Raw genomic sequence first — 20,989 nt, 5'->3', positions numbered from 1 at the left:
GAGAATGTAGAGAGGTTACACATGTTTGTTAACACTCAACCCTAGGAAATGTGGTTCTCCCTTAACATAGGACAGTGTAACATGAGAACAAAATGTAAATATCATTGGTGAATGGCTCAACTTAATTAACTAATAAGACACACATAGGACAGTGTAACATGAGAACAAAATGTGAATATCATTGGTGAATGGCTCAACTTAATTAACCAGTTAGACACACATAGGACAGTGTAACATGAGAACAAAATGTAAATATCATTTGTGAATGGCTCAATTTAAATAATTAGTAAGACCCACTAAAATACAACTTATGTAAAAGCAATAGACAGTTCAATTAAATATTTTGAATTATACACATGTGAGACGGAAAACCTTCAATTCTACTCTGAACATATGTTTTAAATATTCCTTTATTTGTAGATATTACTCAATTTATTTCACTTGACTGGGCGGAGTTTACCGTTTCGATCATAATAAACCATTCCATCTATAGATAGGTGTTTTAGGATAAACTCATCAATGAAGTGTCCAGTTGTTCTTTTGTAAATTCCTTTGATGGCACTGATAGGTGATTAGAAATCAGTAATAATTATAACGGCAATCATCCTAATCACACACATCTTCAAATAGACTGTCCGTATGCAAATTAAAACGTAAGCTCCGCCCGATCAGTTGAAATGACATTGGTAATAATAATAGAAACGCTATCCAAAGTTTGGTCTGGATCGTTACACATCAGACTGACCAGTTCAGCTATATCATATTCCTTTATTTGTAGATAAGAATAGAAACACTATCCAAAGTTTGGTCTGGATCGTTACACATCAGACTGACCAGTTCATCTATATCATATTCCTTTATTTGTACATAAGATTAGAAACACTATCCAAAGTTTGGTCCGGATCGTTACACATTGGACTGACCAGTTCAGCTATATCATATTCCTTTATTTGTAGATAAGAATAGAAACACTATCCAAAGTTTGGTTGGGATCGTTACACATCGGACTGACCAGTTCAGCTATATCATATTCCTTTATTTGTAGATAAGAATAGAAACCCTATCCAAAGTTTGGTCTGGATCGTTACACATTGGAGTGACCAGTTCAGCTATATCATATTCCTTTATTTGTAGATAAGAATAGAAACACTATACAAAGTTTGGTCTGGATCATTACACATTGGACTGACCAGTTCAGCTATATCATATTCCTTTATTTGTAGATAAGAATAGAAACCCTATCCAAAGTTTGGTCCGGATCGTTACACATTGGACTGACCAGTTCAGCTATATCATATTCCTTTATTTGTAGATAAGATTAGAAACACTATCCAAAGTTTGGTCCGGATCGTTACACATTGGACTGACCAGTTCAGCTATATCATATTCCTTTATTTGTAGATAAGAATAGAAACCCTATCCAAAGTCTGGTTGGGATCGTTACACATTGGACTGACCAGTTCAGCTATATCATATTCCTTTATTTGTAGATAAGAATAGAAACACTATCCAAAGTTTGGTCTGGATCGTTACACATCGGACTGACCAGTTCAGCTATATCATATTCCTTTATTTGTAGATAAGAATAGAAACCCTATCCAAAGTCTGGTTGGGATCGTTACACATTGGACTAACCAGTTCAGCTATATCATATTCCTTTATTTGTAGATAAGAATAGAAACACTATCAAAAGTTTGGTCTGGATCGTTACACATCGGACTGACCAGTTCAGCTATATCATATTCCTTTATTTGTAGATAAGAATAGAAACCCTATCCAAAGTTTGGTCTGGATCGTTACACATCGGACTGACCAGTTCAGCTATATCATATTCCTTTATTTGTAGATAAGAATAGAAACCCTATCCAAAGTTTGGTCTGGATCATTACACATCGGACTGACCAGTTCAGCTATATCATATTCCTTTATTTGTAGATAAGAATAGAAACACTATCCAAAGTTTGGTCTGGATCATTACACATCGGACTGACCAGTTCAGCTATATCATATTCCTTTATTTGTAGATAAGAATAGAAACACTATCAAAAGTTTGGTCTGGATCGTTACACATCGGACTGACCAGTTCAGCTATATCATATTCCTTTATTTGTAGATAAGAATAGAAACACTATCAAAAGTTTGGTCTGGATCATTACACATCGGACTGACCAGTTCAGCTATATCATATTCCTTTATTTGTAGATAAGAATAGAAACACTATCAAAAGTTTGGTCTGGATCGTTACACATCGGACTGACCAGTTCAGCTATATCATATTCCTTTATTTGTAGATAAGAATAGAAACACTATCAAAAGTTTGGTCTGGATCGTTACACATCGGACTGACCAGTTCAGCTATATCATATTCCTTTATTTGTAGATAAGAATAGAAACACTATCCAAAGTTTGGTCTGAATCGTTACACATCGGACTGACCAGTTCAGCTATATCATATTCCTTTATTTGTAGATAAGAATAGAAACACTATCAAAAGTTTGGTCTGGATCGTTACACATCGGACTGACCAGTTCAGCTATATCATATTCCTTTATTTGTAGATAAGAATAGAAACACTATCCAAAGTTTGGTCTGGATCGTTACACATCGGACTGACCAGTTCAGCTATATCATATTCCTTTATTTGTAGATAAGAATAGAAACACTATCCAAAGTTTGGTCTGGATCATTACACATCGGACTGACCAGTTCAGCTATATCATATTCCTTTATTTGTAGATAAGAATAGAAACCCTATCCAAAGTTTGGTCCGGATCGTTACACATTGGACTGACCAGTTCAGCTATATCATATTCCTTTATTTGTAGATAAGAATAGAAACACTATCCAAAGTTTGGTCTGGATCGTTACACATCGGACTGACCAGTTCAGCTATATCATATTCCTTTATTTGTAGATAAGAATAGAAACACTATCAAAAGTTTGGTCTGGGTCGTTACACATCGGACTGACCAGTTCAGCTATATCATATTCCTTTATTTGTAGATAAGAATAGAAACACTATCCAAAGTTTGGTCTGGATCATTACACATCGGACTGACCAGTTCAGCTATATCATATTCCTTTATTTGTAGATAAGAATAGAAACCCTATCCAAAGTTTGGTCCGGATCGTTACACATTGGACTGACCAGTTCAGCTATATCATATTCCTTTATTTGTAGATAAGAATAGAAACACTATCCAAAGTTTGGTCTGGATCGTTACACATCGGACTGACCAGTTCAGCTATATCATATTCCTTTATTTGTAGATAAGAATAGAAACACTATCAAAAGTTTGGTCTGGATCGTTACACATCGGACTGACCAGTTCAGCTATATCATATTCCTTTATTTGTAGATAAGAATAGAAACACTATCCAAAGTTTGGTCTGGATCATTACACATCGGACTGACCAGTTCAGCTATATCATATTCCTTTATTTGTAGATAAGAATAGAAACCCTATCCAAAGTTTGGTCCGGATCGTTACACATTGGACTGACCAGTTCAGCTATATCATATTCCTTTATTTGTAGATAAGAATAGAAACACTATCCAAAGTTTGGTCTGGATCATTACACATCGGACTGACCAGTTCAGCTATATCATATTCCTTTATTTGTAGATAAGAATAGAAACCCTATCCAAAGTTTGGTCCGGATCGTTACACATTGGACTGACCAGTTCAGCTATATCATATTCCTTTATTTGTAGATAAGAATAGAAACACTATCCAAAGTTTGGTCTGGATCGTTACACATTGGACTGACCAGTTCAGCTATATCATATTCCTTTATTTGTAGATAAGAATAGAAACACTATCCAAAGTTTGGTCTGGATCGTTACACATTGGACTGACCAGTTCAGCTATATCATATTCCTTTATTTGTAGATAAGAATAGAAACATTATCCAAAGTTTGGTCTGGATCGTTACACATTGGACTGACCAGTTCAGCTATATCATATTCCTTTATTTGTAGATAAGAATAGAAACATTATCCAAAGTTTGGTCTGGATCGTTACACATCGGACTGACCAGTTCAGCTATATCATATTCCTTTATTTGTAGATAAGAATAGAAACATTATCCAAAGTTTGGTCTGGATCGTTACACATTGGACTGACCAGTTCAGCTATATCTGACTCTACTCCACAGTCCTTGGTCCCCACCAGAGCTACAGAACTAGTCTCTAAACCAACATGGGTAGTTCTGGGCTCAGAGGTCAAGAAATGTGGCTCACTTATTAAGGAAAATTATACTCCATCTTTATATAGACTAGAGGTAAGTCTAATAAATTGTATTGTACATAGAGAAGATGTATACGGTACTGGTTTATATTATTCATGAATATAGCTGTGTTTATCTGTTGAGAATACTCATGAATATTTACAGCTCTGTGTGATCTGTCAAGAATATTCATGAATATTTATGGCTCTGTGTTTACCTTTTGAGAATATTCATGAATATTGATAGCTCTGTGTTTTACCTTTCAAGAATATTCATGAATATTTATAGCTCTGTGTTTACCTTTCGAGAATATTCATGAATATTTATAGCTCTGTGTTTTACCTTTCAAGAATATTCATGAATATTTATAGCTCTGTGTTTACCTTTCAAGAATACTCATGAATATTTATAGCTCTGTGTTTACCTTTCAAAGAATATTCATGAATATTTATAGCTCTGTGTTATCTGTCAAGAATATTCATGAATATTTATAGCTCTGTGTTATCTGTCAAGAATATTCATGAATATTTATGGCTCTGTGTTTACCTTTTGAGAATATTCATGAATATTGATAGCTCTGTGTTTTACTTCCAAGAATATTCATGAATATTTATAGCTCTGTGTTTACCTTTCGAGAATATTCATGAATATTTATAGCTCTGTGTTTTACCTTTCAAGAATATTCATGAATATTTATAGCTCTGTATTTACCTTTCAAGAATACTCATGAATATTTATAGCTCTGTGTTTACCTTTCAAAGAGTATTCATGAATATTTATAGCTCTGTGTTTACCTTTCAAGAATATTCATGAATATTTAAAGCTCTGTTTTTACCTTTCAAAGAATATTCATGAATATTTATAGCTCTGTGTTTACCTTTCAAAAATATTGATGAATATTTATAGCTCTGTTTTTACCTTTCAAAGAATATTCATGAATATTTATAGCTCTGGGTTTACCTTTCAAGAATATTCATGAATATTTATAGCTCTGTGTTTACCATTCAAAAATACTGATGAATATTTATAGCTCTGTGTTTACCTTTCAAAGAATATTCATGAATATATATAGCTCTGTGTTATCTGTCAAGAATAATCATGAATATTTATAGCTCTGTGTTTACCTTTCAAAGAATATTCATGAATATTTATAGCTTTGTGTTTACCTTTCAAGAACATTCATGAATATTTATAGCACTGTGTTTACCTTTCAAGAATACTCATGAATAGTTGTAACGCCGCCTCCCTGGTGTTAGAGTCGGCCACCAGAGAACACAGTGTCACAAAGAAAAAGGGATTTAAAGGATCTATAAAGTGTAAGGTTCGACGTCCACTTTTAACCGTCGGACCAAACACGTTACAGAATGGGAAAACGTATACTTGTATATATATAGTTATGAAATAAAATGTCTAAATAAATAAAGTTTCATATTTTATTTGTACGAAAATCAATAATCTCCGTTGGAGAGGCTGGGTCTTGCCGGCTCTGTCACTGGTCTGGTCGAGTTCCCGGTAATGCTTGGTCCTACTTTGACATACAACCCGATTATATATTTCTCAACAGTCCAGTTTTAAAGGGGTTACTTATTTGGACTATTTGTATAATCTCCCTAAACGAAGATTTTATACCCAAATTTTACTTTATACCCCACCAACTTGATATAATAAAAACCTCGCAAATTTAAGTACCGAGACCAACAACTTTAACACCGTCACGGCAACCCTACTTAGCACCAACACCGACAACCATAGCACCGTCACCGGCAACCTTAGCACCTACAACCTCAGCACCTTCACTGGCACCCTTAGCCCCAGCACCGACCACCTTAGCACCGTCACCGATAACCTTAGCACCTACAACCTTAGCACCAGCACCGACCACCTTAGCACCGTCACCGATAACCTTAGCACCTACAACCTTAGCACCGTCACCGGCACCCTAAGCACCAGCACCGACAACCTTAGCACTGTCACCCACAACCTTACCACCAGCACCGACAACCTTAGAGTAATATACAAAGATAACGGTTATTATATACCGTATTTACTAACTTTTAATACTTGGTTGTAATTATCCGACATAGTTTGACTTCTTATTTAAATATTGCCGCTCTTCTACTTTGTTAACCCAACAATCTCCCCGTTCTGGTGTTGTTTTTGCTTTTATACCTTCAACTGACCAATGACAGACCTCGTTACAAATTGTCTACCAATCAGTAACCATGTAACTTTTAAGGGGAATTCCCGTAATGTTTATATTATTGGTAAATATGGCTGGATCTTCATCAATAAAGATGGGTTTGGACTTTAAAATCGTTAAAAGAATATTAGAAGAATTAAATCTGAGTTGATTATTGAACAAGGTAACTATTCCATACACATAGATCCTGAACTATACAAACGTAGGTTTACTACCAAAAAGGGGGGAAGGCCGGCATTACATAGTTATAGCTCTGTGTTTACCTTTCAAAAAATATTCATGAAAATTTATAGCTCTGTGTTATCTGTCAAGAATATTCATTAATATTGATAGCTCTGTGTTTACCTTTCAAGAATACTCATGAATATTTATAGCTCTGTGTTTACCTTTCAAAGAATATTCATGAATATTTATAGCTCTGTGTTTACCTTTCAAAAATATTCATGAATATTTATAGCTCTGTTTTTACCTTTCAAAGAATATTCATGAATATTTATAGCTCTGTTTTTACCTTTCAAAGAATATTCATGAATATTTATAGCTCTGTGTTTACCTTTCAAGAATATTCATGAATATTTATAGCTCTGTGTTTACCTTTCAAAAATACTGATGAATATTTATAACTCTGTGTTTACCTTTCAAAGAATATTCATGAATATATATAGCTCTGTGTTATCTGTCAAGAATAATCATGAATATTTATAGCTCTGTGTTTACCTTTCAAAGAATATTCATGAATATTTATAGCTTTGTGTTTACCTTTCAAGAACATTCATGAATATTTATAGCACTGTGTTTACCTTTCAAGAATACTCATGAATATATTATGAAACTAAGGTTTCAACTCCCTCAGGCAAAGTTGGCTTTAGATGAATTTGGCTATTTATTTTAGGTATTTTTAACATATAGCTCTTCAACGATTTTCGGTACTTATACATCTTCGGATTTCAAATGTTTGGCTTTGAGCGTTCCTGATGAAGGTAAATCCAGAAAAGCGCTTCGGACGCAATAAATTATTAAACGTGCTGTTTTATTTTTTTATAGCTCTGTGTTTACCTTTCAAAAAATATTCATGAAAATTTATAGCTCTGTGTTATCTGTCAAGAATATTCATTAATATTGATAGCTCTGTGTTTACCTTTCAAGAATACTCATGAATATTTATAGCTCTGTGTTTACCTTTCAAAGAATATTCATGAATATTTATAGCTCTGTATTTACCTGACAAGAATATTCATGAATATATATAGTCAGGAGCCCCTGGCCTTTGTTGGTCTTGTATTATCTTAATTTTAGTTTCTTGTGTATAATTGGAGAGTTTGACGTCCATTATCACTGAACTAGTATATATATTTGTTTAGGGGCCAGCTGAAGGACGCCTCTGGGTGCGGGAATTTCTTGCTGCATTGAAGACCTGTTGGTAACCTTCTACTGTTGTCTGCTTTATGGTCGGGTTGTTGTCTCTTTGGCACATTCCCCATTTCCATTCTCAATTTTATGAATATTTATAGCTCTGAGTTATTTTTACAACTTTCATTTTAATTTATGTCCAATTTTCAGATAGGAAACAGAGTTGGGGTGAAGAGATGTGCCGATGGCACCATGCATGTATATATCAATGGAGAAGATATGGGCGTTGCTGCTTCTAACATTCCTAAGGTAAAGTGGGTACAAAAGTAAATATAGATATTGAATGATTACATGATATATGCTATTTACAAATTTTGAAAGAGAAAATTTTGCCATTGTCTGTTTTTGAAATTTCCATGTTTTCTTTATGGAAGACTATCTGGCTTTAGATGATATTAGATGCAGACCAATCTCTTGACTATAATAATGGAAAACTGAAAAGTAACTCATAGTTATTTAGTGTAATGTTAGATTTTTACCTTTTTTTCTGTAACAACTTTTATATATCATCAAACTATGTTAACACTTATGTTTACTTACAGAATGTGTTTGCTGTGATAGATTTATACGGATCTGTAGAATCAATATCTGTGATCAGTAATTCAGGTGGAGATAATCCAATGCTTGCTAGTCAAGTGTCAACAGTATCAGAACTTGTAGAGGTAAGGGGAAATAACTCTCTGTGTGATCAGTAATCCAGGAGGAGATAATCCAATGCTTGCTAGTCAGCTTGCTGTGTCAGGAATTGTAGAAGTAAGGGCAGATAAATTTCTCTTTGATTGGTTCTTTTAAAAGAGAAGATATCCCAGGCCTCGACAATAACACTTGTCCGATTGTCCGGTACCAGAGGGAAAATAGGTCGGACAAGTAAAAGTTGTGTCAAGCTTATCCGTCGGGACAAGTACAATAATTCTGCAGAAAATAAATTTCATCCAACTTTGATGAACAAAGTATAATTATAAACAAAAAACAAAAAAACAAATGTTAATTTGACATGTTTCTGTATTCTGTTTATTCAATTGCAAAACCTTTTTCTTCAACATGTTTACTTGCAATTGATAATTTTTAACTGGTTCTTTGTCAGGTACTTTTTAACAGGCTAAAGGTATACTTTTCTCGGAAACAAGTCTTACTGATCCGAATCAATGCTGCGCTTTGTAGATAAGGTAACTTTACAGGACAGTTCGATAAGGTAACTTTACAGGACAGTTTGTCACCTGGACAGGTTTAGCTCAAAGTTTAATAGACAGATAGGCACCGTAGGAGACATATTTAGTAGACATGATTGATAGACAGTTTGGCAAGGCAGGAGACATTTTGGGACCAAGACAAATCAGTACCTCATTTTCTTACCTTATTCTGTTCTTTATAATAAATACCATACCAGTATTTTTTTCACAACAATATTTTTTTTTATTTACCAAAATTTCATAAAATTCACAAAATCATACTTTTTCAACTTAAACAAAAAACAGGATACAAATCCAAAGAGTGTACAGGCCTATCAGATGGTGCCTCATTTTTAGAGTCTGATGAGACTGGCATTGATGAAAACTAGAACTTAAGTTCTGTGACATGACTAAATTCAGTTGTACTTGACTCATATTTTTAAAAAGGATTTCAAAAGAAATACATCAAATTCTGTTCTATAATTGTTTAAATTCGTTTTGTTCCTTTAATCAACTTAAAATGTAAAAAGGTTATTTTTAATTAAAAAAATTTGGACAAGTAACAATTTCATTCAGACAAATAAGTTTTCAAATGTACTTCTTCTACTGGACATGTTGAAAAAAAAGTTATTGTAGAGGCCTGTATCCTAAATTGACCAGTCTGGTGTCTATCATGTTAGATATGTTGAGGTAAGGGGAGATGACCTTTACTTTAACAAATTTTAAGTCTTGAAAATAATGATGTTATTTATCTCAAATAAATAGGACTAGTATATATGAATTATATCTGACAGAATATCCAACCTCATGAGAAATAAAAAACATTTAGATTGTGAATAGTTTATTCCTTGTCTCGTGATATTGTTTAGCGATGCTTTAGAAAATGAGGAGATGTGGTTTTAATCACTATCTTTGTTAGTTCTTTTAAATTTGGAAATTAAAAAGTTCTACTAAAACAAATTGAACAATTGTCATGGTTATAACACTGTAAATTATTTATTATAAGATTAAACACATTTTCATGGCACGTAAATTATGTCATTGAATAGGACTGGCGCATGAATATATTTGTTGGTTAACACAACAATATGTACTCAATGAAGTTTGCTATCTGAAAAAAGGTAAACTGCAAAAACTTTTATTATTATTCAACGAATGTTTTTGTGTACTATTTTTTTTTAACGATTAACATGCAATGAAAATAAATTCTGTAGCATCAGTGTTATTATCGCTGTCATCTTGTTTACATTGGTTACCAAAAGAAGTTCGGTCAACATCGTATACTGAAAAATAACCAACGTCAAGATCAACTACTGGAAGTTTTGTGGAATAATCATATCAACGTATTCCCTAATATGCAAATCATATAAAAATTATATAATTGTAGATTGACAAAGATCAGGATCAGGATACATCCAGTGATGTTAGTTTCCATGGTAACCATGGAAAGAATATAATTCTGTCAGAGGGTAACTGTACAGCTCAAAGAGCGGGTAGTTATAATCAAGCTGTTATCGTTACTAGTTGTCGTCTCAAGAGAAATAAGTTGTTCCAAGTAAGTTACTTATGGTTTTGTTTTACGTGTTATAAGAAACTGAAATGATTCAAGATGACATGAAAAACAAGTATAGAAAATAAACATGCTCTATAGATAAAAATAATGTCACAACATAAAACTTATAATTAAAATAATGTAATGGTTAGTACTCAAAGGGCATCATCACTTTCTTGTAATTATTTCCCACTATATGCAAATAGAAAGTATTTGATGTGAACTAACCAAAACAACAGTTTAAAGCAACCTATTAATAGTAACATGTTATAACTTAAAAAGTACACAAAGGAAATCACAGATCTATAAATAAGCAATATGGCTGCAATTTATAGGAGTTATTTCCCCATTTTGAAGTTTTTGGCTTTGATCTTTAGTTATATAATATCTACTAATTAGTAAACAAAGTTGGAATTGTTAGTGGACTCCTACTAAGAGTTTTAAAATTAGTTTTGTGCAAACACTATATAGGCTAATTAAGAAAAAAACATCACACAGCAAAAATGGTCATCAAGACAAGATCCAAAAAAATGACATATAGCTGAAATTTTACTGGCCCTTTACAAAAAGATGGTTAACCCATTTTGGTAAACACTATAGTAGAGAGAAAGTGTAAATAACTAAAAGGATCAGCAAATACAAGAATTTAAGTTCTTATTGCTATGCTGATCTATAATGTTAGAAAGTGACAAGTGTTGAAGATAGATTCAGGTGAGCCTTTGCTAGAAAGTGACAAGTGTTGAAGATAGATTCAGGTGAGCCTTTGTTAGAAAGTGACAAGTGTTGAAGATAGATTCAGGTGAGCCTTTGTTAGAAAGTGCCAAGTGTTGAAGATAGATTCAGGTGAGCCTTTGTTAGAAAGTGACAAGTGTTGAAGATAGATTCAGGTGAGCCTTTGTTAGAAAGTGACAAGTGTTGAAGATAGATTCAGGTGAGCCTTTGTTAGAAAGTGACAAGTGTTGAAGATAGATTCAGGTGAGCCTTTGTTAGAAAGTGACAAGTGTTGAAGATAGATTCAGGTGAGCCTTTGTTAGAAAGTGACAAGTGTTGAAGATAGATTCAGGTGAGCCTTTGTTAGAAAGTGACAAGTGTTGAAGATAGATTCAGGTGAGCCTTTGTTAGAAAGTGACAAGTGTTGAAGATAGATTCAGGTGAGCCTTTGTTAGAAAGTGACAAGTGTTGAAGATAGATTCAGGCGAGCCTTTGTTAGAAAGTGACAAGTGTTGAAGATAGATTCAGGTGAGCCTTTGCTAGAAAGTGACAAGTGTTGAAGATAGATTCAGGTGAGCCTTAAGCTTTGCTATGCTGATCTATAATGTTAGAAAGTGACAAGTGTTGAAGATAGATTCAGGTGAGCCTTAAGCTTTGCTATGCTGATCTATAATGTTAGAAAGTGACAAGTGTTGAAGATAGATTCAGGTGAGCCTTTGTTAGAAAGTGACAAGTGTTGAAGATAGATTCAGGTGAGCCTTTGTTAGAAAGTGACAAGTGTTGAAGATAGATTCAGGTGAGCCTTTGTTAGAAAGTGACAAGTGTTGAAGATAGATTCAGGCGAGCCTTTGTTAGAAAGTGACAAGTGTTGAAGATAGATTCAGGTGAGCCTTTGCTAGAAAGTGACAAGTGTTGAAGATAAATTCAGGTGAGCCTTAAGCTTTGCTATGCTGATCTATAATGTTAGAAAGTGACAAGTGTTGAAGATAGATTCAGGTGAGCCTTTGTTAGAAAGTGACAAGTGTTGAAGATAGATTCAGGTGAGCCTTTGTTAGAAAGTGACAAGTGTTGAAGATAGATTCAGGTGAGCCTTTGTTAGAAAGTGACAAGTGTTGAAGATAGATTCAGGTGAGCCTTTGCTAGAAAGTGACAAGTGTTGAAGATAGATTCAGGCGAGCCTTTGTTAGAAAGTGACAAGTGTTGAAGATAGATTCAGGTGAGCCTTTGCTAGAAAGTGACAAGTGTTGAAGATAGATTCAGGCGAGCCTTTGTTAGAAAGTGAGAAGTGTTGAAGATAGATTCAGGTGAGCCTTTGCTAGAAAGTGAGAAGTGTTGAAGATAGATTCAGGCGAGCCTTTGTTAGAAAGTGACAAGTGTTGAAGATAGATTCAGGTGAGCCTTTGTTAGAAAGTGACAAGTGTTGAAGATAGATTCAGGTGAGCCTTTGTTAGAAAGTGACAAGTGTTGAAGATAGATTCAGGCGAGCCTTTGTTAGAAAGTGACAAGTGTTGAAGATAGATTCAGGTGAGCCTTTGCTAGAAAGTGACAAGTGTTGAAGATAGATTCAGGTGAGCCTTAAGCTTTGCTATGCTGATCTATAATGTTAGAAAGTGACAAGTGTTGAAGATAGATTCAGGTGAGCCTTTGTTAGAAAGTGACAAGTGTTGAAGATAGATTCAGGTGAGCCTTTGTTAGAAAGTGACAAGTGTTGAAGATAGATTCAGGTGAGCCTTTGTTAGAAAGTGACAAGTGTTGAAGATAGATTCAGGTGAGCCTTTGCTAGAAAGTGACAAGTGTTGAAGATAGATTCAGGCGAGCCTTTGTTAGAAAGTGACAAGTGTTGAAGATAGATTCAGGTGAGCCTTTGCTAGAAAGTGACAAGTGTTGAAGATAGATTCAGGCGAGCCTTTGTTAGAAAGTGAGAAGTGTTGAAGATAGATTCAGGTGAGCCTTTGCTAGAAAGTGAGAAGTGTTGAAGATAGATTCAGGCGAGCCTTTGTTAGAAAGTGACAAGTGTTGAAGATAGATTCAGGTGAGCCTTTGTTAGAAAGTGACAAGTGTTGAAGATAGATTCAGGTGAGCCTTTGTTAGAAAGTGACAAGTGTTGAAGATAGATTCAGGTGAGCCTTTGCTAGAAAGTGACAAGTGTTGAAGATAGATTCAGGCGAGCCTTTGTTAGAAAGTGACAAGTGTTGAAGATAGATTCAGGTGAGCCTTTGCTAGAAAGTGACAAGTGTTGAAGATAGATTCAGGCGAGCCTTTGTTAGAAAGTGAGAAGTGTTGAAGATAGATTCAGGCGAGCCTTTGTTAGAAAGTGAGAAGTGTTGAAGATAGATTCAGGCGAGCCTTTGTTAGAAAGTGACAAGTGTTGAAGATAGATTCAGGCGAGCCTTTGCTAGAAAGTGACAAGTGTTGAAGATAGATTCAGGTGAGCCTTTGCTAGAAAGTGACAAGTGTTGAAGATAGATTCAGTTGAGCCTTTGTTAGAAAGTGACAAGTGTTGAAGATAGATCCAGGTGAGCCTTTGCTTACCTTAATTGTATTTGCTCAAACTTAATCAGAAAAGTCCTGAAACGGGTCAGTGCGAACTGGAAACAAGCTCAAGATATTTTTTTATGAATGAAATCGTCTGACATTTAGAATCTCAAATCACCTGCTAGATCTTTATTTAGACATACTCTCAGTTAAGAATAGATGTTTATAGATATAGGAAGATGTGGTGTGAGTGCCAATGAGACAACTCTCCATCCAAATATCAATTTAAAAAAGTAAACCATTATAGGTCAATGTACGGCCTTCAACACGGAACCTTGGCTCACACCAAGTTTATACTCCCTTTTAATTTTCTAAATGACCTGTGGTTATTAAATTGTTTTTTGTTTATATTTTCAGATAAAAGTAGATAAATTAAATACCTGTTGGAGTTGCTCACTAGTTGTTGGTGTATTGGGTTTTACACCTGACAGATTTAACTTTCCAGTATCAGCCATTGGTATTAAAAAGTCCTGTATTGTAGTACAAGGCGATTCAGTTTACAGTTGTGGTGTCAAGGTAATGTAATAATACAAGAAGATTAAGTCTACAATTGTTGTGATTAGGTAAAGAGTGCCCTTTTACAGTTATTGAAATATTATCTGTATACAAATTTAAAAAGAGGTGATCAGTTTCTCTTGCATCCAAATAGTCCTCTTTTTATGAAATTACAAGTTCCTTTATAATATTATTTCCAATTTCATGAAATTAAAAGTTCCTTTATAATATTATTTCCAATTACATGGAATAAGAAGTTCCTTTATAATATTATTTCCAATTACATGGAATTAGAAGTTCCCTTTTAATATTATTTCCAATTACATGGAATTAGAAGTTCCCTTTTAATATTATTTCCAATTACATGGAATTAGAAGTCCCTTTTAATATTATTTCCAATTACATGGAATTAGAAGTCCCTTTTAATATTATTTCCAATTACATGGAATTAGAAGTTCCCTTTTAATATTATTTCCAATTACATGGAATTAGAAGTTCCCTTTTAATATTATTTCCAATTACATGGAATTAGAAGTTTCTTTATAATATTATTTCCAATTACATGGAATTAGAAGTTCCCTTTTAATATTATTTCCAATTACATGGAATTAGAAGTCCCTTTTAATATTATTTCCAATTACATGGAATTAGAAGTTCCCTTTTAATATTATTTCCAATTACATGGAATTAGAAGTTCCCTTTTAATATTATTTCCAATTACATGGAATTAGAAGTTCCCTTTTAATATTATTTCCAATTACATGGAATTAGAAGTTCCCTTTTAATATTATTTCCAATTACATGGAATTAGAAGTTTCTTTATAATATTATTTCCAATTACATGGAATTAGAAGTTCCCTTTTAATATTATTTCCAATTACATGGAATTAGAAGTTCCCTTTTAATATTATTTCCAATTACATGGAATTAGAAGTTCCTTTATAATATTATTTTGAATGACATGAAATATTTTTAAACTTAAAAAGACAAGAAGACGGGGTATGATTGCCAATGAGACCATATGACAAGGATCTTAGTTTATCCTAATTGATTAAAGAATACAGAATATTTTTTCCAATGAGATAAGAAATATTTATACCATTTTTACACTGTTATTAGATATCTTTGTACATATAAAATAACTGCTAATTTCTATCCAATTGGGAATTTATGATAACAAATCCAAAGAGAAACAAGGAAATAAATATAAAAATTATCATCTTGTCAATAGATCTTGTAAATGGTTTTATTTTGTATCTGTACTAAAATATTTCAGTTAGACTTATTTGAAATACAATGATTAAGTGTTTTCTTTTACAGGTGAAAGAAAAGTATGGACCAAATCTAGACCAGTTAAAAATAGGCCAAACTGTAGGCTTATTAATAGATAATGACTTCTGTTTGCACCTATATATAGATAATATGGACCAAGGTGTAGCAGCCAGGGACATTCCCTATCCATGTTATGGAATAATAGATCTCTACGGTCAATGTGAACAGGTAATTATCTCCCCTGACTAAGGAATGGGGAAATCACGAAGGGGACTTATCCATCTCTTGATTCCGAATCACAGATTGTCAATGAGAACAGGTGATTATCTCCCCTGACTAAGGAATGGGGAAATCACAAAGGGGACTTATCCATCTCTTGATTCTGAATCACAGATTGTCAATGTGAACAGGTAATTATCTCCCCTGACTAAGGAATGGGGGAAATCACGAAGGGGACTTATCCATCTCTTGATTCTGAATCACAGATTGTCAATGTGAACAGATAATTATCTCCCCTGACTAAGGAATGGGGAAATCACAAAGGGGACTTATCCATCTCTTGATTCTGAATCACAGATTGTCAATGTGAACAGGTAACTATCTCCCCTGACTAAGGAATGGGGAAATCACAAAGGGGACTCATCCATCTCTTGATTCTGATTCACAGATTGTCAATGTGAACAGGTAATTATCTCTCCCGACTAAGGAATGGGGAAATCACAAAGGGGACTTATCCATCTCTTGATTCTGATTCACAGATTGTTGATGAGAAAAGGTAATTATCCCTCCTGACTAAGGAATGGGGAAATCACGAAGGGGACTTCTCCATCTCTTGATTCTGATTCACAGATTGTTGATGAGAACAGGTGATTATCTCCCCTGACTAAGGAATGGGGAAATCACAAAGGGGACTTATCCATCTCTTGATTCTGATTCACAGATTGTTGATGAGAAAAGGTAATTATCTCCCCTGACTAAGGAATGGGGAAATCACGAAGGGGACTTATCCATCTCTTGATTCTGAATCACAGATTGTCAATGAGAACAGGTGATTATCTCCCCTGACTAAGGAATGGGGAAATCACGAAGGGGACTTATCCATCTCTTGATTCTGAATCACAGATTGTCAATGTGAACAGATAATTATCTCCCCTGACTAAGGAATGGGGAAATCACAAAGGGGACTTATCCATCTCTTGATTCTGATTCACAGATTGTTGATGAGAAAAGGTAATTATCTTCCCTGACTAAGGAATGGGGAAATCACGAAGGGGACTTCTCCATCTCTTGATTCTGATTCACAGATTGTTGATGAGAAAAGGTAATTTTCCCTCCTGACTAAGGATGGGGAAATCACGAAGGGGACTTCTCCATCTCTTGATTCTGAATTAAGGATTATTGATATGATAAGGGAATTATCTCCCCTGATTATAAACCATAATCCCATTCCCTACACTGGATGTGGGAAAATAGAAATGTATGGTAATATAAACATGTTATTATCTCCCCTGTTTACAGAATGTGCTATTACTTTAGCTTTCCATTCAAAATATGCTTTGGTCGATGCTTTTACACCTCAATAGATAAAAAAAGATGCGATTCATAGTTCAAAATACAGTATCTCCCTTTTTAACAAACCACAGTTATATCCATCCAAACATGCAAAGAACTTGACCAGATTACCAAAAGTGCACTTCAGGAATCACAAATCATTTAATTGAAATAATCCTAACTTATATATATGTAATTCAAACTGAGTGAGTGTTATCCAAATCTCTACTTATACTATGGCAAACACTTAGGATTATGTAATTGGGTTAAAATATTGTATTTATAGGTTTCTGTCGTACCAACAGAACGTGTATCCCCTGTCCCTATGTGTATAGCAGAGGACAGAGAAAAAGCTGATTTCGATGAAGGTATTATATGTTGTATTTATAAAATTCCTTGATTCCATAGTCTTTTGGATTTAATCATTAAGTATTGTTCCTGATAATAATATAAGAATATAAGAACATTTAATGTTATTTATCGAAAGTGGTAAATGTTATCTATAGTTCTATGTTATATATTATATGAATATTCATGAGATGAGGTATTGATATCATGTTATCATGTTTTGCAGTGGTAAGGGGAGAAACTATGGAGAATCTATAGGTTTATAATATGAATATTCATGAGATGAGTTATAATATGAATATTCATGAGATGAGTTATAATATGAATATTCATGAGATGAGTTATAATATGAATATTCATGAGATGAGATAGATGAGGTATTGAAATCATGTTATCATGTTTTGTAGTGGTAAAGGAGAAGTCAGGAAGAATAAATATTGTAGAACCTAACTTAGTCCGGAACTGTGAATACCAAAATATTTGTTCTAGGATAAAAATACTGTTAGGAGTTCCTGGTATGTATAACATAAATATAATAAAAACACAGGTATGCATAATAACATAAATATAATAAAAACACGGGTAGGTACTGCTTATAAATTATTTCAATACTCAACAAATGTTGAAATGAAAAAGGCCATACTTTTTACATGTAAACTGAAGTCAATGAATCAGGACTGAGCGGAGAAGGCAGAATAATTGTTGTGAACATAAGATTTGCTAATGCCAATACTATTCATAAGTGGTTCCCCTTACCTGACCTGATCACAAACTTGTACATGAAAATTATAATACTTTCCAAAATCAATAAACCATGATTGAATGGGCATAAAATCTCCATAGACATGAGATGTTCTAATCCTTATACAGTGGCATACTAAATATCTTTGACTTATCATTATTGTTTCCTTTTACTGACTTAATAATGAATTTCATCATTTAAACTTAGCAAAAATTTCAAAATTAATATACCATTACTGAGGTGACAGGGCTCAAACAATTTCAATGAAAAGTAGATGTGCCAATGCTAATACAACTGTATACAAATAGCTTTTTTTAACCCCTATATGAATGTTTGTCTATTTTTAGATGGATATTTTTACCCCTCTATGAATGTTAGTCTATTTTTAGATAGATTTTTGACTCCTTCATGAAAGTTTGTTTATTTAAAGATGGATATTTCAACTCCTCTATGAATGTTCATCTATCTTAAAAGATGGATATGGTTACCCCTCTATGAATGTTTGTCTATCTTAATATGGATATTTTGACCCCTCTATGAATGTCTATCTATTTTAGATGGATATTTTGACCATTCAATGAATGTTTATCTATTTTTAGATGGATATTTTGACCATTCAATGAATGTCTATTTTTAGATGGATATTTTGACCATTCGATGAATGTTTATCTATTTTTAGATGGATATTTTGACCATTCAATGAATGTCTATTTTTAGATGGACATTTTGACCATTTAATGAATGTTTATCTATTTTTAGATGGATATTTTGACCATCCATGAATGTCTTTCTATTTTTAGATGGATATTTTGACCCCTCTATGAATGTTTGTCTATTTTTAGACAGATATGTTGATCCCTCTATAAATTTTTTCTTGTATTTTAAGATGGATATTTTGACCTGGACATGAATGGTTTTTTTTTCTATTTTTAGATGGATATTTCGACTCCTCCATGAATATTTGTTACTGTGATGTCTGCCACAAACTTAGATCTGATGAAATGTATCATTGTAAAGGAGATCCACCAAAAGAATTTGCTCTTCCTTCCTCCTGGTGTAAATTCTCTTTCAAGTAAGTATAATGCAATTGGTACACCTCTCTGATCTTAGATGGCTACCTTAATGTCTGAAGACATAACCGATGAAAAACTGTCAATTTAGCATATCAAATTAGCTCTGGATTTTATTTTCTCTATAATGATAAGATATCAGCTGATTAGATCTCTCATCCAGAAACTGCCAATTAAAATCCAGGATTTGCAAATAGTCATCATACGGGTTCACTTTTTAGGGGGTTCAAAATACACTATGACACCAAGGTCAAATACCATGTGGTATAAGATCAAACAGGATTTTTCTCAAAATCACAAAAAATTAAAATCGCATTTTAGTCTAATAATTTCTGAACTTTACTATTCAGTATTGTGAACCCTTATCCGATCTTCTAAGAAATAGTGTATGTAAACATTAAGTTTCAGAGTGAACATGACCCCACTGGCATAAGAACAAAAACAAAACTGATGTCCATTGATTTATTTCAGATTACCGAACAAAGCTCACACATTAAATGTTCAGGACAAATGGCACTCAGCCTATTACGGAACACGGATGGATTTGTTACGGAGAATTGTGGATACTGGGGATTTACATGTATCAGGTAAAATTAAATTGTTTGGGGGGCATTTCATAAGATTTATAGATAATCATTGATTATCTCAACGAGATTCATTTTCTCGCTTGAACCGTAATGGCGAAAGTGAGAATCAATCGTGTTGAGATGACCAATGATAATCTGTTTATCGCTATTGACATCAGGCATGTGCACCATTACTTTCTAGGAATAATTTTTCATACCACTCTACTGTGCTGAGAAAGAAAATTATCAGTCAGTAAGATCAAAGGAAAATTTTGGAAAATAGCGATAATATGTCTTCCTGTACTGATAATGATGTTGCATGTGAAATCTGTGAAGTACAGCCACAGATATTAGAGTGTAGAACAGCATACATAGTTAATAATATTTTATAAGTCAGTAAGAGCCTGATGTTTATTACATGAATCTAACAATTAAATGTAATATTTGGACTTGATATTATGGAAGAATGTATACATTGACACAAATGTACATTCATCATTATTCTATAAGATATTTTACCAAATCTTTCAGGGTTTGGATAATTTTGTTGAATACTAGTAAATGATCATGAAAGAGGTCTATCTCTTGCTTTGGTTGAAGATAGAGAAATTAGCAGGCATTTCTTCATCCCTCCAATTATTAAGCATTTCCGCAGAGATCTGTTCAGTGTGAATTAGCTGTAATCTAGGGTTTATTAGCTGCATTTTATAAAACTTTATCAATTTTATCTATTTTTAGGGAGTGAGAGTGGATCATGCAGTATTTTAACGTCATCTATAACAAAATACACAGAGAAATCACGACCAGAAACCTGTGGTCTCAAACCAGTGTACTTATCTCCGACTATTAAATATGCTGGATGTAATGAATTCAGTCCTAAATATAAGTAAGTACACACCACACAGTGTTAATGTCTGGTCTTTAGGGTGTATTCTAATATATGTATTAATTGTGCTGAATTGACAAATTCAGTCCTAAACATAAGCATAAGCGATAAGTAAGTATATCACAGAGTTTTGAAGAACATGCTTTCAACACATTACAATCCCTACAAATTTAAATCACTGGCAATTTGTGTGAACAATTTACTAGAATTTGAAGTGTCTAAGTAACACAGGTTATTCAAACCCATTAATAT

At 33.6% G+C, this 20,989-nt stretch overlaps 1 protein-coding gene across 6 annotated transcripts in view; it reads left to right on the top strand.

Moving 5' to 3' along the window:
• LOC143055903 (neuralized-like protein 4) overlaps positions 1-20,989 on the top strand; it is a 43,600-nt gene that overhangs the window by 20,370 nt on the left and 2,241 nt on the right. For all 6 annotated transcript variants that reach the window (XM_076228952.1, XM_076228953.1, XM_076228949.1 and 3 more), the window contains 11 exons: positions 4,072-4,284; positions 7,991-8,089; positions 8,383-8,502; positions 10,397-10,564; positions 14,165-14,323; positions 15,623-15,802; positions 17,412-17,493; positions 17,881-17,988; positions 19,149-19,287; positions 19,757-19,872; positions 20,590-20,737. In XM_076228952.1, the coding sequence (XP_076085067.1) occupies positions 4,072-4,284; positions 7,991-8,089; positions 8,383-8,502; positions 10,397-10,564; positions 14,165-14,323; positions 15,623-15,802; positions 17,412-17,493; positions 17,881-17,988; positions 19,149-19,287; positions 19,757-19,872; positions 20,590-20,737 (1,532 nt within the window). The remainder of the gene's footprint in view (positions 1-4,071; positions 4,285-7,990; positions 8,090-8,382; positions 8,503-10,396; positions 10,565-14,164; positions 14,324-15,622; positions 15,803-17,411; positions 17,494-17,880; positions 17,989-19,148; positions 19,288-19,756; positions 19,873-20,589; positions 20,738-20,989) is intronic.

Source organism: Mytilus galloprovincialis, chromosome 13 (assembly GCF_965363235.1).
Source record: "Mytilus galloprovincialis chromosome 13, xbMytGall1.hap1.1, whole genome shotgun sequence".
NCBI lineage: Eukaryota > Metazoa > Mollusca > Bivalvia > Mytilida > Mytilidae > Mytilus > Mytilus galloprovincialis.
Note: the sequence above shows the minus strand (reverse complement) of the source record. Positions and strands in the feature narration are given on the sequence as shown.